The sequence below is a fragment of the Gobius niger genome, assembly GCF_951799975.1.
Source record: "Gobius niger genome assembly, chromosome: 11".
Lineage (NCBI taxonomy): Eukaryota > Metazoa > Chordata > Actinopteri > Gobiiformes > Gobiidae > Gobius > Gobius niger.
Genome location: NC_136862.1, coordinates 34691224 through 34718945, shown reverse-complemented (window position 1 = coordinate 34718945; position 27722 = coordinate 34691224). Strand labels below are relative to the sequence as shown.

Here is a 27722-nt window from a genome sequence, read left to right as displayed (position 1 = left end):
CGTAAATACAACTGTAGCAACAAGTGGACAACTGTAATCTAGCTTTATTTCATGGTCACTCAGGTCAATAGGAGAATGCCAACTTAGGTCAACAGGAGGTCACAGGAGATAGCAAAGAAACAACTGTTATTTCACTTTAAGCTAAGAACATATTATATTTGGAAAACTGCAAACAAGAAGACAAATATTTCCAAAATTCCTCCCTTTGATCACATTTAAACACATGTGATCACACAAAGTAAAACATAAATAAGAACAGTGTTCCATTTGTTCACTTGCTTTAATAAATGTCTGCAGTGAAATGACAATAACCAAACATGTCATGAGCGTCTCAAGATGCCGGAAGGTTTACATGTTCATTTGACTTCCTGTTCCGCTACGTCCTACAAAATAAAGGACTATAGTGCAATATTCCCTATCTCCCCCCGAGCCTTTAATACAGTAACACAAAGGCTGATAACGAAAAACAGTGTGGCGGACCACAGTGCAACGCTAGCATGAAAGCGTATGGAGCAGAATGCACCGGAAACAATGTCCAACATGAACACAAAGGCCACAAAATAACCCATAAATGACTATCCCACAATATACTCCTTATGCCAGATGGGCGTACCGGCCTTCCTGGTGGACCGGCGCCGATCCGTTGCCGGCGACCCGTTATGCGGCGAAGGGGGCAAGGGGGCCACAGAGGCCGGAGGCGGAGTACACGGGATGTCCAGGGCTGGCACCGCAGGCACGAGGGGACCTGGCTGCAAACTGCACCGGGGAGAGCCCACAGGCGGCACATGACTGGGTGGCAACGGCGTCGAAGGAAGTGCTGGTGACGTGACACGAGGCACCAAGTACTCATAGATCGATCGAGGAGGAAGCTGGTCATTATGAACATTATGAATAGAATTTGCGCAGGAATCTCCGGTTCCGAAGCGAGACCCGGCCCGACCCGTCAATCTTGATCACGTACTGGTCGTGCTGGCGCACCTCCACGACGCTGCCCGTCCTGTCCCATTTGTTGGGGTGAGGTCCCGTCTGGTTCTGTACACGGACAAAGTCCCCCACCTTGAGGGGTGGGAGTCGTTTGGTGTGCTCCGCCCAAGTAACAGCAGCGCGGATGTGGCGTTTGCAGAGGGCTTCCTCTCGCGCTGCTAGTGTCTCACGCCATGTTACGTGCGGCCTGTACTTCCCGGGGGGAATTGGGATGAAATCGCGAATAACGCCAGAGATAGCTTCGTGTCAGGGTCCGGTGTATTACGGTATTGTAGTATCGCCCTCTGCACAGCATCGGTGTCAAGTTCGCCGTGCGGGCCAGTATTGTCAGTGATGAGCCGCTTCATCGTCTTCACCCCAATCTCTGCACGGCCGCTGCTGTGAGGGAAGGCCACCTATGAAAGGCGATGGTGCACACCCCATCTATGTAGGAAAGACCTGGTCTCAGTGGAGGTGAACTCAGGACCCCCGTCTGACGCAAGTTCTTCAGGTGTCCCGTATGTGGCAAATGCGCGCTGTAGATGGCATATGAGGTCTGCGGCCCCACCCGTCGATCTTGAGATGATTGGCCAATTCGAGTAGCGGCCCACTATCACAAGGTAGTGCACGCCCCTGTGCATGAAAACGTCTGAACACACGGCCTGGAAGGGGTAAACGGCCATGATGGGAGGGGTCGGCGGTTTTGCCTGGCCAGAACACGGACGACTCAGCACGAGCGGCCATCATGGACACACCCTGGTGGGCAGCGTGCAGGGCATTCAGTACCTCGCCGCGGAGCGAGGGTGGGATAACCACCCTGTCTTTGTACAGGACCACCCCATCAGCAGACGTAATGGCTTCGCGGTACTGGTGGAAGCTGCGAATGGCCACCGGCATTCCGGTTCTCGACTCGGGGAAGCCGTCCGCCACCATCTCCTCCAGGGTAAGCATGTCGTCGTCACTGCTGGTGGCCTCCTTGACGCGATCCCACGTCACAGACTGCAGTGATTCAAGCCCTGCACCAGGAAAGGTCGCCCTCCTCAACATCGTCGTTCACTGGCCCTGTCAGTCGTATCAGGGATAGGACATCAGCCATGTGCGCAGGGTGAGGGGTGGGTCACTATGGCGGCATTGTCATCTGGCAAATCCATAGGTGACGGGCACAGCATGCCAACCGGCCTACGTGACATGGCATCCGCAGCCCTGTTCTTCATACCTGGTACATGTATGATGCGGAACCGGTAGCGCAGGGTCTTTTCCTTGAGGTTCCTGAGACGAGGATTGGGTATGTCATCGAGTGCCCTGTCCCCAAGGAGTTTGAGTAACGGCTTGTGGTCGACAGCCACGATCAGGTCACTGCAGCCCGAGCCGGACGCAGTCTCAGCAAGGGACTATTGTTTTTGGTTTTCTACAACTTTTCTCCGGAAATGATCACATTTTTGACCCACTGAACGTGGCCGAAAACTCACCACATTTGGCGAAGATATTGGAGCAGCGTGAAAATTTATGGGAGTGGACGTTTTGGCCACGCCCACAACAAAACTGTTTCACCGTCTCCTCGTAACGCCGCGGCGAAAAAAGCGTAGATTTCGCATTGTTCCGAAGACAGCTCACGCTCACAGGCATAAACCCACAGAGCTCAAATTCATGTCACTAATGCACCACCTGAAACTGACCATAATGAAGCCATTAATGTGTAGCCTGCTCCCAGGATAGCGCCCCCTAGCCATACCTTGAAAACTGCAGTTTTTATGCCAATATGTTCTAAACACTTTAGCAAACCAAAAAATACATTACAGTCATGTCATATTTTACAAGATGTGGGCGTGGCCAAGGTCAAAGTCTCAAAAATGACACATTTTTGTTTATAAGTCAAACACGCATTAAAATATTGAGCTCACACTCGTGTCACTGATGCAGCACCCCGAGCTGAACAGAACTAACTCATTTTCAGACGAACTTCATCACAGTATTCAAGCAACTTTTCAATACCTTGAAAATTTTAGTTTGGACGATTTGTATGAAACGTTGCAGGTATGTTCTACACAATAAAACAAAACAAAAAATATATTACATGTGTGTCATATTTTCTAAGATGTGGGCGTGGCTTTGACTTTTATTTGTGACTCCGTCTGGACGTGCCTTGTGTTTCAACAAACTAGTCCCTGAATTTTCAGCAGAATAAGCCCACACCTGGTTTAAGAGACTCTCCTGACACGGGGCTACAAAAAACATCCAGCTTTTTCTCACTCAGCACCCCCCTTTTCAAATGGCGCCCCCACAAAACATGTTTTTCCTGTACATTTGACAACATCTCGCAGGCACGCGTTCTATCCAGTCTGGATCATACTTGGCTGACAGAAGGCCACTTACGGTCTGATTCCATAGAGATCAATAGCTGCACGGTGCTCACCACTATAGCGCCCCCTACCTATACCTTGGAAAAATTATTTTGTTCGATTTCCACTAAACTTTGTAGATAGATTCTACTCATAATAACAAACAAAAAAATACACCACACCATGCCTCTATCTCACTCCGTTTTCTTAATATTTAGGCCCGAGCCGGACACAGTCTCGGCAAGGGACTATTGGGAAATGTATGGGGGGGCACATGACCTGAATTGACCACTCTCCTCCATTAGCATGCTGGGAACAAATTTCTGTCTGGTAGTTTCGAGAAGAGTCGCCCACATCAGGCCCACATTGGTGTTAACTTACAGCTCAGTCATAGAGCGCTGGTCTTTGGTATAGGAGGTGGTCAGTTCAAATATGGTTTTGACACTTTTGTAATGCTTTCTCTTGACGGCTGAAGGCTGAGGCCAGGTTGGGTGTGAGGCAGAGATGGAAGTAGGTTTTGGCAAAGCGAGCTGTTGCAAGGAGCGAGAGCGTTCAGGGGGCTCGCAAGGGTCTAGAGCGATCAAGGGCGGTCAAAATGAGCGAGTTCGATCGTGGGGCATGCAAGGGGCTAGAGTAGTCAGGGGGGCTCGCAAGGGGCTAGTGTGATAAGGAGTGGTCGCAAGGCATGAGAGTGAGCGGAGGTGGTCGCAAGGGACGAGAGCGAGCGGGGGCGGTTGCAAGAACGAGTCCCCAGGGGTGAGGGCCTCCATCAGCGCTTGCGGCTTTAATTGTTGTTACTGCCGCTTTGGGTGTCATCTGAGATGCCGAGGATGGTCTAGGAAAGGATACTCAAGATCCAGGGGGTAAAACAGGAACTCCCTCATATTGAGGAGATTTGTCAGCTGAGTGTGGCTTCTGATAAAGTTCATGCAACGTTCTGTAGATTAGGGGATGTCATCAAGACTTTGTCATTTGCTTACGGTTCCTTTCAAGCAACTGTGCAACTAGTACAATTGACATGTTCTCATTCTCCAGTTAATTAAGGTAGTTTCTATTTTCTCCCAGGCAGTCAAACCAGAGGTTTTATACATGATCTGCCCTTAGTGATAGTCCATTGTTTGAGGTTTAGGCACATATTTTCTACCAAAACTCTCTTCTATATTTTAGCATGGTGAATTAGGACACTGTTGTCGTTTGTCCTGCTGTTTATCTAAAATGCATTTGGTTAGTTTTTTCTCTTCATCTCATCCAGTTGAGTCAGATAGTTACTAAACTCAAAAATAAACAGAGGTTAATGCACAACACAATTATCAGGTGAATCAATATTACAACACAGCCTATGTTTATGCTGACTATTTAGGCTTATGTCAGAACAAAATGTTTAATTTCAGTAGGATTTTCCTTTTTAAATAAAGGTCAAAACGTTTCTTGTTAACTAGTACCATTTTCTTCTAATTTTTTTTTTACGTTTCTTATTTTTAGATGTTAACTGTAATTAGTAGCCATTAGTTTAACATAAAAATTCAATTAAACATTTCCCATGGTCAAAAAAGTGAAAAGAAAAATAAGCAAAGTAACAAATTAAAGATGGCCCAGATGCACCAGCCAAAATCAACAAAAAGACATGTTCACTGGCCAACTGCTATGCAGCCGTAGAAGCAGATCCCACGTCCAAACTAATGGCCAAATAATTCCACAACTAAACCCAAAACAAAAGAAAAGCGAAAATGAGACTACCGGCCACACCTGGGCAAAACTTAAACTAATGGTTGTCAAAAAGCTTAACTGCAGAGCATGGTGTGGCCTACACCTTCTCAAATGCTAAATCATACAAGCTTACATTGTCTTGTAACATTCCATACACCCAACATGTCAATGGTGAAAAGAGGACTAATCATGCAAATGGAAGACATGAGAAGTTCAAGCTCAGATTAATTTTTTTTTTTCTTTTTACTATTTTAGCCAAGAGTCACTAACTTATTTGTTTCTGCTTTTTGTCCATCTCTGCATTTTTGACTGAAAATTGAGAACAGTAAATTAACCACATGTATGGAGTCATATTTAGGTATTTAACAATTTGAGTAAAATGATTATGCAAACCAAACAAAGTAAACGCTAAAAGGATAATTTGTCATCCTCTACATAAAACTGACTTTAAAAATGGGACATTTATCAAAATATGCAGCACAGGCAGACAAAGGTCACCTGTGTGTGTGACCTGTGGTCACCAGGAACAAGTGGTCACTCTAACAGCCAGTCATACAAAAAACGTCTTCAGAATTAGAATTTTTGTCACTTAGATGTGGGTAGACTATAACAATTTCACATTCATTTAATTTTAGGCTTGTTTGCTTAACATTTGGCACTTAATATCAACATTATAATTTCATCAAGTCCAAATGCAAGACATTATGGCACATTTACAATTTTTGCCAAATTTAAATTTTGCATCTAATTTACAAAGAATGTGTAATCCCAAAAGCACCCAACTAAGAGAAAGAAGTGCTGGACCGAGGTTGTGGAGTGCTGGACTGAGGTTGGGGAGTGCTGGACCGAGGTTGTGGAGTGCTGGACCGAGGTTGGGGAGTGCTGGACCGAGGTTGTGGAGTGCTGGACGGAGGTTGTGGAGTGCTGGACCAAGGTTGTGGAGTGCTGGACCAAGGTTGGGGAGTGCTGGACCGAGGTTGGGGAGTGCTGGACCGAGGTTGTGGAGTGCTGGACGGAGGTTGTGGAGTGCTGGACCAAGGTTGTGGAGTGCTGGACCAAGGTTGGGGAGTGCTGGACCGAGGTTGGGGAGTGCTGGACCGAGGTTGGGGAGTGCTGGACCGAGGTTGGGGAGTGCTGGACCGAGGTTGTGGAGTGCTGGACCGAGGTTGTGGAGTGCTGGACCGAGGTTGTGGAGTGCTGGACCGAGGTTGTGGAGTGCTGGACCGAGGTTGTGGAGTGCTGGACCGAGGTTGTGGAGTGTTGCAGCGAGGTGGGTCAGAAGGGGTGTCCACATCTTGCACTGGACTACGGTTGGAGGCAGAGAGTGACCGGTGCGCTGCATCCACAGCTCTTATTTGTGGTCGGACTGTTGGTGCCGTGAGAAGTTGTTGAGTGTCCAGAATAGGCAGATCTAGCGACTCCTGTTCTTCCCCGACTCCTCCTCAGGTGACACTTCTTCTAGTTGTGTCACTGATACAGAGCCCCTAGATCTACAGAAGACACTGTTTTTACATTTGAGTTTTTTGAAGTAAATCAAACATATATAAATAAATGGAAGCGGTGCAAACCTTCTTGGTTGCAGGTGTGGAATAATGAAAGACATTTGATTTTCATATCGCCACCCTGTACCTTCAGCTTCAGATCCACTAGGTTTTTTTTATATTTCATAAAGGAATCTCTTAGTTGCTTCCACCTCTTCAGCTGTTTAGATAAAAAAGTAATTACATTATAACATACACATAAAAGGTTATAATTACATTCTGTTCCAAAGTATACATTTTACAGCCTGAATTATTGTTTTATAGTACTATAATCATATTTCTATCTTTCAGGTTCCTTGCCACTGGTGAGATTTTCACAAGTTTGGCCTTCCAGTACAGACTGGGAGTAGCTACTGTCGGCAGGATCATCCACAGTACCCTGAGTATGTGAGTATGGAGGAGCCGGTGATGGTGGAATATTTTCTACATCACCTCTGAAGAGAGGGCTGGAGGACAAAACCCTGCAGGTTCCAGCACACAGACTTTTACCGAATGCACCAGCACATGGACTTATGCCACATGTAATAATGGGCGATGCTGCATTCACACTCAAAACATACCTGATGAGACCTGACTCTGGCATGAGTCTTAGAAGACCGAAGCAAGATTTCAATTACAGGTTGTCTCGGGCGAATGGCAGTTGAATGTGTGTTTGACATTCTAGCAGCAAAGTGGTGATCAACATGTCACCTGATCATGTAGAGTGTCACTACAGAACTATTTGCAACTCTTTTGCTTTGTGGGGAAGGACTTGTTTTTGGACAGTGTTCTGAACGAAGGGGAGCGCGTGGCTCGGTCAGTGTGTGCCCTTCAGCGACAGCTCCAGTGTCTGAGTGTAAAACACACGCGTTGAACAGTCTACACTGCGTCTTTCCCGCAGACTTCAGTGTTTAGTTGTAAAATACAGACTAGCACCTGTCACTGCCTTTGCCCAAAGCCGCTGCAGAGGGACGGTGAACATGCGCATAGATGGGAGATGGGAAGACCAGGGAAAGAGACGCCTCTCTCATTATCAGCTATTCTCACCAAACACAGACAGATACACTTAAAACGACTGTCGGAAAAGCGGTACCAAAAAGTGTCGGATTGGCGGGATGTCGCAATAGAGGGGTGTTGGAATGACGGTGTGTCGGATTGGCGTGGTGTCAGAATGATGGGTCGACCCGACTGGGTTTTATAAGACAGGACAAACTGACCCTTCGCAAAATCCCGCCCCAAAATTGTATTTGTCCAATCATACGTCACAACAACCGTTATTATGAAGCGAGGTCGACCTCAAAGAAATGGGACATACCAGCACGGAGCAGTGAGCAGATAACCACCAAAATCCCCACGAAGAAGAAGAAGGAAAATGGTGGAGCGATCTGACTATGGAGGATGTAAATCGGACACTAGGGACCACAGGAGTGAGTCTGGGGAGTCCAGTGTTTTCCTTCCCAAAGCCGAAAACACAACTGGAGCCTACAATGGACAAAAAAATAAACAAGCATACGTCTGCTTAGCATGCTAACATCTAGCTACTGACAGTCACATAACGTTACACAAACTGGCTCTAGAGCTGTAACTTTAACTTTTACAAGCCTCAGTCTACAGTCTCACAATGGTGCCACATAACTGTCCTAAAGCTTACCGTTTTTTTGTTAAATATTTAGCAGTCTCCCTTTTTGTTCACAATACTTTTGTCAGCCTATTATCATTGTGGCACCTGTGGGTTTAGCTAGCATTAGCTAACCTTAGCAAGCAATGCTCATATTTTTAACAATACTACAAAAATAAAAGCTTACCAGGCAGTGCAAGAGCACGACTGGTCCACAAGGCTGTGCTGTTGCATTTGAGGAAGAGATCATGAGGTTTCTCTGTCTGAATGCTTTAGTCTCAATAGATGGACTTTGAATATATCCCTGTGCTGCATATCCCTTTAGCCTCGATCTGGAGGATATCACGTATATTGGATATTGCTCCAATAAGAGTCACCAACACCAGTCACTCCAGCGTCAGCTTCAGAAGGGTTGATGGACCTAGCAACATTAACTAAGTGGGCGCTTCAGAAAAGTCCCTACAGATACACATCTGCACCTTCTAAAAAGAAGAAAGTGTGGATGTAACGCTGCAGTCCGAGCAAACTCTGGACCATGAACTGAACCAGCGAAAGCAGCGGTCAGCTCCGCGGACTCAGCGGAGCTGACCGCTGGAGCCGGGGCAGAACTGCACGTCTTTCAGCCTGTTTCAGCCCGCACCTGTTCCCTCCCGGAGGGAGGGAGAGCTCACAGCCAACCGGAATAATGAACCCGTCCGGACCGAAGACAGCCCGACGACGGGACGAGCTTTGATCCTCCCCCTGAGGAGAGGAGAGCGCGCGGTCAGCAGACCCTGCGCGCGCCAGTCCCGGACCGTACGAACCCGTCCGGACCGAAGAAAGCTGTGGGGCTGTCGAAGGATTTATTTGACACCCGGGTTGCTCGCGCCACGGAATACGGTCCACAGACCTGACGCTCAAACCAGCCAGAACACGGAGCAGCCTTGCACAGACCCAGGTGAGTCCCGGAGTCCCGACGGCAGCGGCATGTGAGGCGGGGCAGCCCACACAAAGTTTGCGCAGCAGCAGCGGCCTTTTTTGTTTAAAAAAGAAAATATCCCCGCAGTCCAGGTTCTAGTGTCTCTGGTCGGGCTGAGCCTCTGAGCTCGTCCCGTGGCTGGAGGAGCAGGTCGATGCAGCGCAACATTGAATCAAGTCTGCCCATAAACATTAACGCTGTAGCCTTGTTTCATGTTTAAATCATCAATGTGGATGATATGCGGTGTGGCAATGCAATTCATGTTGCTAAAAACTGTTTTCCAGCGTTGTTTAGTGTTTAGTTAAAATTGGTGTATCATGTACACCACCTCCTGACTTGGTGTAGGATCTGAGCGCACCGTACACTCGGCGTACGGTGCGCTCAGATTGATAAATGCCAAAACAGGCGGTCATTTTTCGTACACCCCACATACGCTCTGATTTCACCGTACGCAAGTTAAAATGAGGGCCAGCATGTGTAAAGCGGTACTGTGTCTGTCAGAGCCGCACACGGCTGGACAGAGACGGACGCCCAGACCATAAAGGTGCATTATGGAACTTTTTATGTGTGGAAAAAAAACAAAAACGTTTTATTCGTACGTACTTGTTTGGGTGGTTAGCATGGTCTTTAGTTTTGATCACAGTGGCCTCAGTGATGCTCCAGGATCAACTACTTTAAGAGTTTCTGGTAGGTAACCTACAAACCAATTGATCCTGTAGAGTTGTTAAGGCCACTGTTTGGTGGCCATGTTGTGACTGGCCCTTCTAACCCGGTGCAACATAATCAAACAGAAACACCACTTATTTCCTTGATACTGTTTTGATCTATTTTAGTTATTTCGATAAACGCACATTTATAAAGCTTCCTTTTACTTGCTTCAGTAGCTCAAAGCGCTTTACATCAAGGAACCAGTCACCCATTCACAAGCTCATTCAGACACCAGTGTATGCAGACACTGTGTGAGTGACTAACCTTGTGTCTTATCTAGCAAGAAAATAACGTTCATGCAGTTTTTCAAACGTTATTCCAGTTTCATAGAAGGCAAAGACTTAAGCTCCATTTGCTCATGGATTTTCCTCTGTCAAGCTCTTTAAAATCTCTTTATATCAAATATAAAAATGTTACTACTTTCAAACAGTATCTTTAAACACGCCAGAGCCAATATTTATTGAACATGGGCCAGTGATACCGTGAATGCTAGCCACTGAACCTTGAGAATAAATGGAGAAAACAAAGCTAATGGGCTAAACAACTCGACTAACAAACGAGACAATTCAGAGAAATGAGCTGATCCTGAGATACGAGACTTAGAGTACTAAGTCTCGTATCTCAGGATAAACAAATCACAAACAATGAGTGTGTCTCACATTCTGCTGTTGGATCAATGAACATGTTGCTCCTGGTTTTGCATTGGTGGCGTAGGGGTTGGCCTTACCAGCCAGTGGCCAGCACGTTTGCCACGTCCACGAGCACCACGTCTTATCCAGTTTTTTATTCAATATATTTTAATGTATATCGGCTTTCACAGACTTACTGGTGTTCAGTTTCCCCTGGGGGCACTGACAGAAACCCTGTCGCCACTGCACACATCTGCACCAACCAGACCGGAGTACTCTGAGGAAACCTACACAGACACGGGGAGAACATGCAAACTCCACACAGAAAGGCCCCGTCCAGGTGGGAATCAAACCCGGACCTTGTAGCTGTGAAGTACGAGCGCAAACCGCCACTATTAGTGACACAAATCTGAAGTAAAAGAGTGTGTGGGGTGGCCTTGTAGAGCTTATGAGAGGAAAAAAAATCAATGTTCAATGTGAATCATGATGCAATGAATGAAAAGATCTGTCTGATTCCAATACTTTGGTCATTCATTTATAGATTTACATGATTAAAACATTTGTGTCTCAGCTTTTACAAACATCTGCTCAGACTAACTGTCCCAATTCTAGATCAAATGTGACCATGGCCTGAGTCCGGATCAGTCCTGGTTTGAGTCCTGTTTGTCCCCTCGCTTGGGCGTGACTCTCAGGCCTGCAGGACTTTGGGGTTGGTGACGCGGCCCATGAACAGCAGCGCTCCGGTGGATTGGTCGCGGATCAGGAAGAGAAACGGTCGGTCCACGTGGTAGGTCAGGGCGGTTGGATGGGCGGGGTCGGGGGCGTACTGCAGGCCCTCGGGCGCTGTTTCCAGAACTGCTTTGTGCGCCGCGGCGTTCAGCTTCACCGGCTGCGTCGAGATCAGCTCCAAACCGGTGTCCGCCAGCCAATCCGTGAGCCCTGCGGACAGTGCAGGTCATGGTAATGGTGGTATTTGGAGACGCATCATCAACTACATCACATAAATCAGGCCTTCAATCCCACTGAAATAAACGCCTTTTTTTGTTGAAAAGAAAAACTTTAAAAACACTTTAAATTGTCTGCAAACGGTGCAAACCGCTGCTGCACATCTGCTCACGAACACAGTGACTTTCCTCCAGGGCTGGGTTGATCTTAGACTTTTAGTGTTTATTTTCAAATCTATTTGTGGATTCGCACCATCCTATTTATGTGAACTGCTGCTGCACATCAACCCATAGAGCGCTGTGCTCTGCAGGGCAACGCCTGGACCAAGAGCAAACAGTGTGTCTTCTTCTGCTGCTGGTCCTCCACTGTTAAAGGAACAGGCCACCGTTCTTCCATACTGAGATATGTTCTTACCTGAGTTGATGTGTACCTGTCTGGTCGTTGTGCCATTGTTGTTAGCATTTGGCCTCTCCCAGTATATTCTTACAGCTCGAAACGGGGGTTAAGTTGGAAGTGACCAAGCTCTTCCACGGGCACACAGACCAGACAGGTACACATCAACTCGTCTAAGCTCAGGTAAGAACATATCTCAGTATGGAAGAACAGTGGCCTGTTCCTTTAAGGTGGCTTCACACCTAACGCGGATCGCACAGCAAGTTCCTGAGTATTGTCAATGTGAATGCGCACATGTGCAGGTGACAGGTGGTGTGGCGACAGGTGCGACGGACGCAAGTGAAATGGAGACACCGTCTGAAAAGAGGAAATCTTCATGACGATCAGCAGCTGTGGTTTCCTGAGCCCAGGCATTCGGATCAGAGAATCATATGCTTCAATAAACTTATGAAAACCACGCACTGGACTACAAACATGTTTAACCACTGTGCTACCGTGCCGCTGACCACATGAATCATTAAATGTAGTCAGCGCATCTCTAGTTCTTTGCCTCTTTTTATTTGACAACAATCAGTCTCATATTTTCAGTTTCATGGTTAGAATGAATTCCACTGGGCTGGTGGAGTGAAAATAAAACAATCACACACGTCGCATCGAGATGAAGCTCTACGACCTGTCATTGACCTGCCCCTGTAGCTACATTGAAAACTGCATTTGTCTGCTAATTGCACACATGGATTTGACTTTTCTACTTTGTTTTGAAATAGCCCTTTGCTTCAGCAGGGGCTGTTGTAAAGCAGTGCACAAATAAAGGTTGATTAAGAAACAGGAAATCAATAATGGGCACAAGTTATGTTTTAGGTCTCATTTCTCAAATACATTTTCTCCTTGTTTTGGTCTTGATAAAGACATTTGTAAAGTCTTGTTTTGACACATTTGAAAGACTGATGAAAATTGCAATTGAGTTTTGATGCCACAGTAACATACTAAAGAGAAAAAAGGACTGAGGAGGTGCATGCTTGTCATGTGATGGGTTTCTAATGACACTCATGTGAGCTGAGCTGGACCTACCCAGGTCTGGGAGCAGGGGCAGCAGCTCGGTGCTGTAGGCCAGGCGCAGACTGGGCATGCTCAGTGACACCTGCGCGGGTAACATGGTCATGGACAGGTCCTGGACAAACTCCGCCGTCAGCGCGTCTTCCACCGCCGTCATGTTAGAGGTCACAGCATCCGGGAGGAAGAGGTACATGCTGAGGCCGTCCTGCAGGGGGAGCTCTGCTATCTGAGACGACACAAGCACTTAGTGTGATAATCACCGATTTCGAATGTCCACCCTCATCCCTAACACCACTACATCTGCCCAAACTATAAAGTGTGTTGCAAAGTATTATGCACATGATATTTCAGTTTCATAAAGATGACAGAAGAAACTCATGGATGGTATTGTGTCTCAGGGCTCTTTGAATCACTGACATCAATCTCAGACGTCTGGGAAGGAAATTCCACATTATTAAGCAGACCATCATTTTCAAGCAATATGGGAAAGAAAAAGGATCTCTCTATTGATGAAAAGTGTGGAATAGTTGAATGCCTTGGTCTAGGTATGAAAACCTTCAATATTTCACAAAAGATTAAGCGTAATCATCGTACTGATAAGAGATTTGTGGCTGATTCAGAGCACACGCAGGTTTGTGCAGATAAAGGCACAATGAGGACGGTTTCTGCCAGACAAATACATCAGATGAATAGAACAGCAGCTACAAAGCAGTATACAGGTATTTGAAGCTGCTGGTGCCTCTGGAGTCTCTGAACATCAGGGTGTAGGACCCTCCAGAGGCTGCAGTTGTGCATAAACCTTCTATCCGGCCTCCCCTAAACTGTTCATTGAAGCTGAAGCAGAAACGGCTGCAGTGGCTCAGAAATACATGAGACTCATCTTCAAACAGTCTTGTTCACTGATGAGGCCGTGTGACCCTGGATGGTCAGATGGATGGAGTAGTGAATGGTTGGTGAATGACCACAATGTCCCAACAAGGCTGTGACATCAGTAAGGAGGGGGCGGAGTCATGTTTTGGGCCAGAATCATGAGGAGAGAGCTGGTCGGCCCCTTTAGGAAAGTGTGAAAATGACCTCTGAGTTTCTGACTGACCACTTTCTTCTATGGTACAAAAAGAAGAGCCGTGCTTTCCCGAACAACAAGAAAACCTCTGCATCACTGGCTGTTATGGGCATAAAAGGAGAGAAACTCATGATGTGGACCCCCTCCTCCCCTGACCTCAACCCTATTGAGAACTTTTGGAGCCTCAAGCAGGGAGGCAGTTTTCATCCAAACAGCAGCTCTGGGAGGCTATTCTAACATCCTGCTAAGAAATCCAAGCAGAAACTGTCCAAAAACTCACAAGTTTAATGGATTCATGAATTTTGAAGCTGCTCAAAGAAGGTCCTATGTTAAAATATAACTTGACCTGATGTTTTTGATTGAAATCGTTTTTGATTTCAGTAAATATGACCTCCTAATGCTACAAATTCAACAAATGACAATTTTCAGTTTATTACCAGATTTTAAGTGTATTGAAACGATGAGTTGCATTATAATTTGGAACAGGAGATTGAGTTTTTTTACTAAATTTTTTTTTATTACTATTATCCTTAGGAGTTTGTCGATTGCCCTTGGTCTGACCCATTATACATGTCCAGCTTGTAATGAGGTTTATCTTGCTTACATTTTTTACCACCCCTTTCTCTATACCACATCAATCACAAAATTAAAATCCTAAATGTTTTAAGATGTGTGAAAGTCTGACCGTGCAGCTCAGGTCTGAGTCGATGCCCATTTTTATGGGGTAGTTGTCCTGTTGCATCATGGGAACCTGAACCGAAGGAGCGCCATCGACCTGGAACTGGCCCCGGGCTCCAGAGTTTCCAAATCGTGTCACCCACTTCCCTTCAGACACACAGGGTTTAACCACAGAGGAGCAGAGGATGGAGTCAGATGGGCCTCACACAAACACAGATATACAAAACTAAACAATAAAGGCATTGAAAGATTAAACTCCAACAACAATCAATCACTCACTCAATCAATCAATCAATCAATCAATCAATCAATCAATCAATCAATCAATCAATCAATCAATCAATCAATCAATCAATCAATCAATCAATCAATCAATCAATCAATCAATCAATCAATCAATCAATCAATCAATCAATCAATCAATCAATCAATCAATCAATCAATCAATCAATCAATCAATCAATCAATCAATCAATCAATCAATCAATCAATCAATCAATCAATCAATCAATCACAATTGAAGGGTTTAAGCCAAATCACAGCTGCCATATGCTCGTGTGGAGCTTGCTTTTAACACTGCCACACTAGACGCTTGTCTCATATCCGGATATCAGGAAGACTCTTGCAGCCACAAAACTGAGGCAGCATCATCATGTCTAGTCCTGACTCTGTAGAAGCCCGAGAGGTTCATATGGCTCCAACAGATGCTATTACATGCTATATTGTATTGTTTTGGTAAGGTTTTGGTGATGTTGTTGATTTGGTGGCTGTGAGATGGCTTAGACCGTGCAGCAGAGAGGACCAGGCGAGGCAGAGGAGAACCTTTGAAGTAGCTGGCGGTGATGGCGGTGACCCCAGGGTTGCGGGGCAGGGCTTTGGTGAGGATCCTCTGCACCTTTGCTCCAGTCTGCTGAGACACCCACTCATTGATCTCCTTCTGGTCCTTGGCTCCTCCCTGCAGAGCCTTGGGCCTGGTTCCATAGTTCTGCTCCACCAAAGAGAAGAACTCCTGCTTCAGACGCAGACCTGGAACCACATCAGACATGAGCATCTCCTGTGAGCTTCAGAGTGCCTCGCTGGAGGTGTTACAGCAGCTGAGGTACAGTCGGGGGTCAGGAGTACTTAGCTGGAGGTGTTACAGCAGCTGAGGTAGTCGGGGGTTGGGAGTACTTAGCTGGAGGTGTTATAGCAGCTGAGGTACAGTCGGGGGTCAGGAGTACTTAGCTGGAGGTGTTACAGCAGCTCAGGTAGTCGGGGTCAGGAGTACTTAGCTGGAGGTGTTACAGCAGCTGAGGTACAGTCGGTGGTCAGGAGTACTTAGCTGGAGGTGTTACAGCAGCTCAGGTAGTCGGGGTCAGGAGTACTTAGCTGGAGGTGTTACAGCTGCTGAGGTACAGTCGGGGGTCAGGAGTACTTAGCTGGAGGTGTTACAGCAGCTCAGGTACAGTCGGGGGTTGGGAGTACTTAGCTGGAGGTGTTACAGCAGCTCAGGTAGTCGGGGTCAGGAGTACTTAGCTGGAGGTGTTACAGCTGCTGAGGTACAGTCGGGGGTCAGGAGTACTTAGCTGGAGGTGTTACAGCTGCTGAGGTACAGTCGGGGGTCAGGAGTACTTAGCTGGAGGTGTTATAGCAGCTGAGGTACAGTCGGGGGTCAGGAGTACTTAGCTGGAGGTGTGACTCACAGCAGCTCAGGTACAGTCGGGGGTTGGGAGTACTTAGCTGGAGGTGTTATAGCAGCTGAGGTACAGTCGGGGGTCAGGAGTACTTAGCTGGAGGTGTGACTCACAGCAGCTCAGGTACAGTCGGGGGTTGGGAGTACTTAGCTGGAGGTGTGACTCACAGCAGCTCAGGTACAGTCGGGGTCAGGAGTACTTAGCTGGAGGTGTGACTCACAGCAGCTGAGGTACAGTCGGGGGTCAGGAGTACTTAGCTGGAGGTGTGACTCACAGCAGCTGAGGTACAGTCGGGGGTCAGGAGTACTTAGCTGGAAGTGTGACTCACAGCAGCTCAGGTACAGTCGGGGGTTGGGAGTACTTAGCTGGAGGTGTGACTCACAGCAGCTGAGGTACAGTCGGGGGTCAGGAGTACTTAGCTGGAGGTGTGACTCACAGCAGCTCAGGTACAGTCGGGGGTTGGGAGTACCTAGCTGGAGGCATTACTCACGGCGGCTGAGGTACAGTCGGGCGGCAGTGCTTAGGCCTTTGCCTGTGGCGGTGCTGGTGGTCAGGAGGGCTCGCAAGGTGGAATGGAGAGCAGGGTCCTGCAGAGTGTGGTACCTCAGAGCGCGGTTCAGGTCCCTCTGTGAGTACTGTGAGCCTCCTGTGCAGTACAGAAGTACACAGGGTCAGTACAGGGTCACAGAAGTACACAGGGTCAGGGCAGGGTCACAGAAGTACACAGGGTCACAGAAGTACACAGGGTCAGGGCAGGGTCACAGAAGTACACAGGGTCAGGGCAGGTTCACTGAAGTACACAGGGTCAGGGCAGGTTCACTGAAGTACACAGGGTCAGGGCAGGGTCACAGAAGTACACAGGGTCAGGGCAGGTTCACAGAAGTACACAGGGTCAGGGCAGGGTCACAGAAGTACACAGGGTCAGGACAGGGTCACATAAGTACACAGGGTCAGGACAGGGTCACAGAAGTACACAGGGTCAGGGCAGGGTCACAGAAGTACACAGGGTCAGGGCAGGTTCACAGAAGTACACAGGGTCAGGACAGGGTCACAGAAGTACACAGGGTCAGGGCAGGTTCACAGAAGTACACAGGGTCAGGACAGGGTCATAGAAGTACACAGGGTCAGGACAGGGTCACAGAAGTACACAGGGTCAGGGCAGGTTCACAGAAGTACACAGGGTCAGGGCAGGTTCACAGAAGTACACAGGGTCAGGGCAGGTTCACAGAAGTACACAGGGTCAGGGCAGGTTCACAGAAGTACACAGGGTCAGGGCAGGTTCACAGAAGTACACAGGGTCAGGACAGGGTCACAGAAGTACACAGGGTCAGGGCAGGTTCACAGAAGTACACAGGGTCAGGGCAGGTTCACAGAAGTACACAGGGTCAGGGCAGGTTCACAGAAGTACACAGGGTCAGGACAGGGTCACAGAAGTACACAGGGTCAGGGCAGGTTCACAGAAGTACACAGGGTCAGGGGTCTGGAATTTCTTACATTTCTGCCTAAATTAGTGATAAATGTGTTGTTATCTTTATTTAAATCACAGGAATGATGAAAGAGTGTCTGCTTAAACCACCCAGTGACATGTCCCATCAGAGTGCTGACCAGGCCCTTCCCTGCTTAGCTTCCAAGGTCTGACGGGATTGATATTATCATATTTGGATTGGCCATAACGTGTAAAGATTCACAGGACAGGGAGGAATAAGTGAGTACACCCTTCTATTCAATAGCTGGCTGACCCCCTTTGGCAGCGCCCCCTTCAGCTGCTGGACAGATGGCATCAAGTTTGTCTGCAAAATATCTTGATAAACTTTTGAATTTATTTTTCCATGTGTTCCTCCCAATCTATTCCACTTTGTGTTAGTCAAAGATCAGTTGGGTTCAAACGTGCCGCAATGTTTGGATGAACTTATTCCCATGACAACAGGCATCAACACGCGCGCACGTACGTGAACACTTCCCCGATGTTACACTATGATCACTCCTCTCCCTTGTGGCTGAATACAGTGAGGCGTATGGAGTCGAAGCGAGGACTACTGCACTTTAATCGACTCATGAAGAAGACAGTTTCACTGCAGCAGGAGATGACCCAAACATCCTCATGCAGTGTGGATTCATTCTTCAAGCAAAAAAGAGGCGTCAAAGCGAGCGCAGCTGGGTCCGAGGATGACCCATTCACACCACACCCGCCCCGAACCTGAGAGTGAGGTGCTCTGCTCCAAGGCCACCTGTTACAGCCGCACTCAGGTGGCCTGAAAGTCCCTTTAGGTCGACCTAACTAAAGCCTGTGTGAAAACGCCCTTAGAGATGGTTCTGTAAACCTTTCCAGCTTTAAACAAATCAACAATTGTTGATAGTAGGTCTTCAGAGCACTCTTTGAAGTGAGGCATGGTGCACATCTCAACACGGGACAGCTCTTAACCAGTGTGTGTTCCTCAGTGCCCAGCTTTAAGCCACACCTCAGTGACTGGACTTCAGGTTGGCTGACTCTAAATGTCAGCATACATTTCTGTAATTGTTGTTTACATGTTATGGCCCATAAGAAAATGATAATATGTAATTGGTTGGTATTAGTTTAAGCAAACACTGTTCTTGTGATTTTAAAGCAGTACCAAGAAACGTGTTTACCTTAATAAATCCTTCCCGTAGTCCCTGTGGGGGTAATACAAGTGTTTATGGGATGATTGGAGGGTCTTTCATCTCCCCCTGGTGTCTCTGACCAGAAAACCATGTTTGCAACTTGACTGCCACCGGTCTGGAGAAAGCAATACACACCAATGGAATCACGAAGAACAAGCTAATATGCTAACGGGCAAAGCTAACTGCGGGCTAACGTCACTTTGAAAAAAAATATTGCCATTGTATAATTGGATGCACAGTAACCCTGTCTCCCTTCGCCTTTCCTGTCTACTCTCCAAGACACTTAATAAGTTAAAAAATCGTAACTTGCTACTACACCTGCAGTTGCGCTTATGGCCTCTAGGGGGAAGAGTTACTTAGTACTGCTTTAATAAAGATCAGACCACAATTTCTGACCAATTTAGGCAGAAATGTAAGAAGTTCCAGATGGTGCACTCAGCTTCCTCCCACTGTACTTTTTAGTTTTGGTTTTATTGGTTTATTTGGTCGGGACAGTGCATATTAATGAACAAGCCACACCGGATTGTAACACACTCGCATTCATCCTGGTCTATTGTACATGTTTTTAGTGGTATAGGAAACCTACGCAGACACGGGGAGAACATGCAAGCTCCACAAAGAAAGGCCCCGTCCAGGTGGGAATTGAACTCAGGACCTTCTAGATGTGAGGAACAAGCGCTAACCACTGCACTACCGTGACACCCTTAACACATTGATTTCCTCTGTATATGTGCATGTTTCCTCTGTATTTGTGAATGTTTCCTCTGTGTTTGTGAATGTTTCCTCTGTATTTGTGAATGTTTCCTCTGTGTTTGTGAATGTTTCCTCTGTATTTGTGAATGTTTCCTCAGTGTTTGTGAATGTTTCCTCTGTATTTGTGAATATTTCCTCTGTATTTGTGAATATTTCCTCTGTATTGGTGAATGTTTCCTCTTTATATGTGAATGTTTCCTCTGCATTGGTGAATGTTTCCTCTGTGTTTGTGAATGTTTCCTCTGTATTTCTGAATGTTTCCTCTGTATATGTGAATGTTTCCTCCCGTACCCAGGGACAGCTGGCTGAGGGCCACAGACACACTGAGCGGGGACAGGAAGACGTTGCCGCTCTCTCTGCTGCACAAAGATCGGAACAGGTTGTAGCCGAAGTCTGAGGCAGCAGCGGCCATCTTTGTTGTGGGTGTGGTGAACAGTTCCACATGCTCCTCCTCTGGGGCTGTGTCCTCAGCTGGGTCCGACTAGGGGGCAGCAGAGAGATAGTTAGTGCAGCAGACAGTGGCTAGGGGGCAGTTGGGAGAGCGTTGGTATGTCAGACAGTAGCTATGGGGCAGTATAGCGAGTGCTGGTATGTCAGACAGTAGATAGGGGTTGGTATAGCGAGTGCTGGTATGTCAGACAGTAGATAGGGGTTAGTATAGCGAGTGCTGGTATGTCAGACAGTAGATAGGGGTTGGTATAGCGAGTGCTGGTATGTCAGACAGTAGATAGGGGTTGGTATAGCGAGTGCTGGTATGTCAGACAGTAGATAGGGGTTAGTATAGCGAGTGCTGTTATGTCAGACAGTAGATAGGGGTTGGTATAGCGAGTGCTGGTATGTCAGACAGTAGATGGGGTTAGTATAGCGAGTGCTGGTATGTCAGACAGTAGATAGGGGTTGGTATAGCGAGTGCTGGTATGTCAGACAGTAGATGGGGTTAGTATAGCGAGTGCTGGTATGTCAGACAGTAGATAGGGGTTAGTATAGCGAGTGCTGGTATGTCAGACAGTAGATAGGGGTTGGTATAGCGTGTGCTGGTATGTCAGACAGTAGATAGGGGTTGGTATAGCGAGTGCTGGTATGTCAGACAGTAGATAGGGGTTGGTATAGCGAGTGCTGGTATGTCAGACAGTAGATAGGGGTTGGTGTAGCGAGTGCTGGTATGTCAGACAGTAGATAGGGGTTGGTATGACGAGTGCTGGTATGTCAGACAGTAGATAGGGGTTAGTATAGCGAGTGCTGGTATGTCAGACAGTAGATAGGGGTTGGTATAGCGAGTGCTGGTATGTCAGACAGTAGATAGGGGTTGGTATAGCGAGTGCTGGTATGTCAGACAGTAGATAGGGGTTGGTATAGCGAGTGCTGGTATGTCAGACAGTAGATAGGGGTTGGTATAGCGAGTGCTGGTATGTCAGACAGTAGATAGGGGTTGGTATAGCGAGTGCTGGTATGTCAGACAGTAGATAGGGGTTGGTATAGCGAGTGCTGGTATGTCAGACAGTAGATAGGGGTTGGTATAGCGAGTGCTGGTATGTCAGACAGTAGATAGGGGTTGGTGTAGCGAGTGCTGGTATGTCAGACAGTAGATAGGGGTTGGTATGACGAGTGCTGGTATGTCAGACAGTAGATAGGGGTTAGTATAGCGAGTGCTGGTATGTCAGACAGTAGATAGGGGTTGGTATAGCGAGTGCTGGTATGTCAGACAGTAGATAGGGGTTGGTATAGCGAGTGCTGGTATGTCAGACAGTAGATAGGGGTTGGTATAGCGAGTGCTGGTATGTCAGACAGTAGATAGGGGTTGGTATAGCGAGTGCTGGTATGTCAGACAGTAGATAGGGGTTGGTATAGCGAGTGCTGGTATGTCAGACAGTAGATAGGGGTTGGTATAGCGAGTGCTGGTATGTCAGACAGTAGATAGGGGTTGGTATAGCGAGTGCTGGTATGTCAGACGGTAGATAGGGGTTAGTATAGCGAGTGCTGTTATGTCAGACAGTAGATAGGGGTTGGTATAGCGAGTGCTGGTATGTCAGACGGTAGATAGGGGTTAGTATAGCGAGTGCTGTTATGTCAGACAGTAGATAGGGTCAGTCCTAAAAGGTGGTTGCAGGACTGTTGTTAATGGAATGCAGTTATTGCCAAGAATTCTCCATGGAGATACTGTTATTTGACATCATACACTACAAAAGCATAACACTGTAAAACATTTTATGTAAATCTTTTATCATGGATGCAGCTTATCATGAGAGGTCGAAGCTGAATCTTGGATTTGAGAACCACTGACTCTTACTTGTATTATGGTTTACACGCTTTATAACGCAGACAAGCCTATACAGCTTTACACTGTAAGGACATTATTCATTCACTCCACACTTGGTGGTGATAAAGTATTGCAGACATGCCTTGATGGGTAGCTGGAGGAAGGCGTAGCTGCCAATATGTGTCATCCGCAATGGGGCTTGTCTTGGTCAAGGACAAAACAACATTCTGTGTCTGTAGTATTAGAATCACAGCTGTCCGGCTACACGACGGCCCCGACCCACTTTACCACCATAGCCACGTCAGACCGTGAAAACGGGCAGCATAGCACACTAATATCTACCGTGTCTATGTAGGCTCTCAGACCCAGACAAAGGTTTTTGCGTCATGGTGACTCAAGAACATTTGTCTGCAAAGCATTGTAAATCAAAATGTACACATTTACAATTAGCCTACTAAAGAAATGATCACAAAAGAGCTTTTGTCTGGGATCATAATAGAATGATGTGAATGTGAATAATGTTGTATGGACAGCAAAACTTACCAAATGAACAAATCAATCAAAGACTTTTTCCCGTAACCGTTTTTTTTTTTTTTTTTTTGACTGGATGGGAACATTTTACTGGCATCAGAAAAGTGTTATATAAGAGAAATGAGGTTTGTCCAAGATTCAGTGAAATCTCAGATTCCAGAGAAAACACATGGAAACAATCTGGGTTTAAACACTGAGGCCTGGTTGCACCAACAAAACAATGTCATCTATTCATCTATTCCTTTCTTTCCTTTCATGATTTTATATATTTATTTATATAAAAGTCAAACAGAAGGACATAATAATGTGTGGAGTTTTACACATGTAGGACTTTTAGTTAGTTTTAGTTTATTTAGTTTGAGCAGCATAAAAAACAACATTTGCACACTTAAAAGACGTAGGTCCTCTGAAAACCTTTAGTTTAGTTTTTAAAACCTGAAAGACCTTGAATTGTTCTAATCTCTCTACATTTCCCTCATTAACTCTAAACTCCAGGTTTTGTAAGTAGTGGATCTGAAATGTTTGCTAATGTAACGTCTTCTTGATTCTCTCTACAAATAGTCTCTCTTTTGCATAAAGCAAATGTTCCTCTCCCTAATCTTAAATGAAGCTTACAAATAGGTAGTGCAAAACAATTCTTCTTTTGAGTTCTTGACAAGTTAAACCTTGTTGGTGCAACCCAGCCTTAGACTTCTGGGAAATGTAGTTAAACAGACTATACCTGAGCAAGAGCTGAGCCCAGAAACACAGCACAGAATAAGAGTAAGGACCGGACCTGCATCCTGCAACAGACACACTGAGTTAGACCTGCTCAAGATCTGCTCTGGAACCTGGTTTAGTCCGAGTCCAAACCTTTTTGCAGACAGACACATGTTCCTTTTGCATTTTAAAAATATTTTACTTCCTATTTCAATCCTGTCAAAACTTTCCACACTGGAAAATGCTGCATTTATGTTGTAAAAAAGAGTCTGACCTGGTTTAGCTCCGACGGCTGCTCCTCTGTCTGTCTCAAACAGTGGTCAAAACTCACATCTGGAAGAAATTTTACACCAGATAATCACAAGAACAGAGAGAGGGAGGAGGGAGGAGGAGAGAGAGAGAGAGAGAGGGAGAGAGGGAGAGAGAGAGGGGGAGGAGGGAGGAGGAGAAAGAGAGAGAGGGAGAGAGAGAGAGAGAGAGAGAGAGAGAGAGAGAGGGAGTTTATGGAATAATGCTGAACCTGGTGTAAAGCGTTTGTGTGGAGGTCTGGACCCGGAGACTCTGTGGGTCGTCGTTCTGCTTGAGCTGCGGCGAGAAAGAATCTGCAGAATCAGCAGAACAATAAGATCTTGAGGGGTGTGGACAGTTGGTCAGGGGACAGTGCCTGACTGGTCAAGCAATGAAATCATCCTACTCTTCCTAAAGATCTGTGGCACAGGACTCAGTTTTATCTCTGCGAGTTTTAAAGGGCGGATAAATCAACGTGGCGACACCCGAAAAATAACAGATATAAGTGGCACTGAAGATTGACCAATCAATCGATCAATAGACAAACAACTCAACTCTTCCAATACCAGATGAAGTCATAAAGCTGAATTATTATTTGACATGATCGGAGCCAAAAAAGAAAACCTCAGGGATCAATTATTGGCAACAAACAGAGACCGAGACGCTCCTGCGTTTCCAACAGAAAGCAGACGAGTCTGGAGGGCCAGGCTAAGCTGACCAGGGTCATGACCCCAACATTCTCAAGGTCAGAGGACCCGGTTGGCCTCAGCTTTGCACGCTCCTGGTTCAGTCCTTACGTAGGTTTGCTCTCGGTGCTTCGTTTTCACTAAAACATGTACAACAGCCAGGATGAACACCAGGATGAGTGTGCATGCAAGTGTGGTGCAATAGCTTACTCACATGCATGCCTGGTTGTTTCATTAGTAACACATTGTTTCTACAAGCAGCCTCAAAGGGCAAATATCTACAAAGATGTGCAGAATTGTGGCTCAGACTGGCCCGCAATCCGGGTGAAGTGAAACCTGCTCTGACAAAGAAGGCTGCCTCAAAAAAGGTCGCCTCAAAACAACACTTTATAAACTATGTTTCAAAGCTCTGCTTTAACCATGTTGAAATGAGAAAAACAAAAAAACAAAAAATCACATGTAGAACAGGTAAATTCAACTATGACCCTCTTATCAAGACTAAACAAAGACTTAGACCAGGGCTGTTCGATTACATTTGATCCTGGGCCAGATTTTTCATAATAATGATAAACCAAGACAACTCAGAACTAAACCATGACAAAATCAATGCAAAAACAGCCAATATCAGGAACCAGACCGAAGGCAACACAGAATAACCGTTTCATGTGAGGAGCTTCTCAAACATGAGACTCTGCTCCCAGCTGACCAACACCTGTGTGGTCCTCTGTCCAGACCAGAGGAAATGAAAGCTCCTAGGAGACGGCGGCTCATGTTTTACTCATAACTCTGACCATCACAAAGAGCTTCATCACATCACCATCAGCTTCATCACATCACCATCAGCTTCATCACATCACCATCAGCTTCATCACATCACCATCAGCTTCATCACATCACCCTGACCTGAGAGTAGTTGGTCAGGCCCTTTTTAACGATGAAACACGGCTTCCACCTCCCGATGACGGTCCTGCTCCTGCATGTGATGATCCGAAACTCCAAAAACACGATGCACTTGGTCCTTGTGCTTTGGTTTGGTAAAATCTGTCAGTCCGTCCAACGATAAGCCTCCTACTGTCTTTAGTTAAGAGTCCTTTGACCCCGTTTCACAGAGCCATGTTTTCACCTGCTGAAGCGGGTGATGGCTGAACCGCAGACACTGTTTTTGTTTTGTTTTTTGTTTTGATTGACGAGCTTCCTTTACTTTCGTATCCGCCACCATTGCCAAACTACAACCAGCATCATGGAACATTTTATGTGAAAAAAGACCCTTTCTATTATTACATATTTGAGCTTTTAGTGATCCAGCAGCTGCATGAGCGGTTAGCATGGCGCCCCCCACTCTCCACCACTGTGGCTCCAGGGTCAATTGTTATTTGAGTTTCTGGTAGCTTTCACAGACCTGACAGACCCTCTCACCAGAAAACTTGGCCAATGGTGCCCTGTGCTCTTCACGGATGAGAGCAGGTTCACCCTGAGCACATGTGACAGACGTGACAGAGTCTGGAGACGCCCTGGAGAACGTTCTGCTGCTGCAACATCATCCAGCATGACCGGTTTGGTGGTGGGTCAGTGATGGTCTGGGGAGGCATTTCATTGGAGGGCCGCACAGCCCTCCATGTGCGAGCCAGAGGTTCCCTGACTGGCATTGGGGACCGGGATGAGATCCTCAGACCTATTGTAAGACCATATGCTGGTGCTGTGGGCCCTGGGTTCCTTCTGATGCCTGATAATGCCAGGCCACATGTGGCAAGAGTGTGTCAGCAGGTCCTGCATGATGAAGGTATTGATGTTCTGGACTGGCCTGCCCGTTCCCCAGACTTAAATCCAATAGACACATCTGGGACATCATGTCTCGGTCCATCCATCAACGCCACGTGGCACCACAGACTGTCCAGGAGCTGACTGATGCTCTAATCCAGGTCTGGGAGGAGATCCCTCAGGAGGACATCCATGGTCTCATCAGGAGCATGCCCAGGCGTTGTAGGGAGTGCATTCAGGCACGTGGAGGCCACACACACCACTGAGGATGATACAGACTCGTTTGGAGGAATTTCTACAGAATTTGGATCAACCAGTGACCTGATTTGTCACTTTGATTTTGACTATAATTTTGGATCCAGACCTCCAGGGGCTGAGAATTTGATTTCCATTTATCATTCTTATGTTATTTTGTTCTCAACACATTGCCCTACACTATGAATAAAGATTTTCATCCGAAAAATCCAATTGATTGACATCTAGGATGTTTTTTTTTTGAGTGTGCCCTAAGTTTTTGTGAGCAGTGTAGATTCAGTGTATACAAATGCACCATATCAAATATTATTCAGAGCTAGATACCTGCCATGGCCCTGATCCTCAAGACGCTCATTAAGTGGCCAAGCAAGGGAACCATACTTCAAAATATGCCCAAAATCTTACAGCGTAACATCCAAAAATGCCGATACATCATTGATTGTACCTGACTTTTAATTAGCCTGGCATCCAGACTAATCTCCGATGTTTATTAATGAATAAACAGGAGACTAGTCTGGCGACCCTGTCGTAGAAAAGCTACTGCTGGAGGCGGGACTAATGTGGGACAACCGAAGCGCAGCAGCCAATGAGAACATAGCGGATGTGACGACAGAAACAGCGACAAGAAAGTTGGCGCTCCTGCCACACAGAGTTCAGTAAATGACTTCTGTCGCTTATGTCAGAAAAACTTAAGAATACAAGCAAACCGGAGCATTACGTGAAGCTTGTGTTGAAAAACTACAAAACAAAGGCGCAACAACGTGACGCCCGTTCAGGGAGCTGCTCTGATTGGTCGGTAGGCTCCATATCGCTGCGTCACTTCCTTTGAAAGCGCGCAATGGAGTGTTGCCAGACCCTCTTCTATAAAGAAGCGGAGTCTGGTTGGCGAGACTAAGTTTTAATAGCCAGACACAGTAATTTGACCACCAGGGTCCAGACATGGTCAAATTATAAACACAACAACACAATAACATATGTGATTGACAATACTCCAGCAGGGGCAATTTCTCATCTGTCTCCTGATTGTGGTGGGCGTGTGTCAGACAAACAGATAACTATGGAATCTGGTTTTGTAAAACTGTTGGAGCCCAAGGACGAGGTATTATCAGAAAGGGGGTTTCTTAGAAGAGACGAACTCGCAGCTCACGGTGCAACTCTTCATAGCCCTCGCTTCACAAAGGTAAAGAAGGAACTCTCTGCAAATGAAGCAAACACATCGTGTATCGTGTAAGTGTTAGGATCCATATTGAGCGAGTCATTGGTCGGTTGAAGAGCTTTAAGATTTTGCAAACTGTAATACCAGTGTCACAAGTTACAATGTTAGATGATACTGTTGTTGTATGTGTTGCCCTGACAAACCTGTGTTAAACTGTATTTCCAAAATAAGTAACTACAGAAAAACTACATTGTTGATAGAAAATATAGTTGCACCCCTAAATGATGACATTGTACTGTATTCACATAAAATGATGTGTAGTATTTGAAATGTCTTGATTTGCTGAAGTGTATCATATCTAGGAAATAAACACACAAGTCACGCTTAGAATTTTAGCATAAATAACAGATACATTTTGTTCTCCACATTATTCACCAATAACACTGCCT

General features: G+C 46.4%; 2 protein-coding genes across 2 annotated transcripts in view; one reads left to right on the top strand and one right to left on the bottom strand.

Annotated features, from left to right (window-relative positions):
* LOC306970709 (olfactory receptor 8G17-like) overlaps nucleotides 1-829 on the top strand; it is a gene marked incomplete at both ends in the record, with an annotated part of 32183 nt that extends 31354 nt beyond the window's left edge. Inside the window, one exon of the mRNA XM_079566736.1 lies at nucleotides 604-829. Coding sequence (XP_079422862.1) covers nucleotides 604-829 — 226 coding nt within the window. The remainder of the gene's footprint in view (nucleotides 1-603) is intronic.
* A 10214-nt stretch (nucleotides 830-11043) lies between these two features.
* On the bottom strand, nucleotides 11044-23499 carry serpinf1 (serpin peptidase inhibitor, clade F (alpha-2 antiplasmin, pigment epithelium derived factor), member 1). Its single transcript, XM_079566362.1, has 8 exons — nucleotides 23405-23499; nucleotides 23153-23213; nucleotides 19935-20124; nucleotides 16741-16896; nucleotides 15400-15603; nucleotides 14585-14724; nucleotides 12852-13062; nucleotides 11044-11381 (listed from the first exon to the last, which is right to left on the bottom strand). Exons 2-8 carry the CDS (start codon nucleotides 23210-23212, stop codon nucleotides 11131-11133), a joined length of 1212 nt encoding a protein of 403 aa, XP_079422488.1. The 5' UTR covers nucleotide 23213; nucleotides 23405-23499; the 3' UTR covers nucleotides 11044-11130.
* Nucleotides 23500-27722: the final 4223 nt, after the last annotated feature.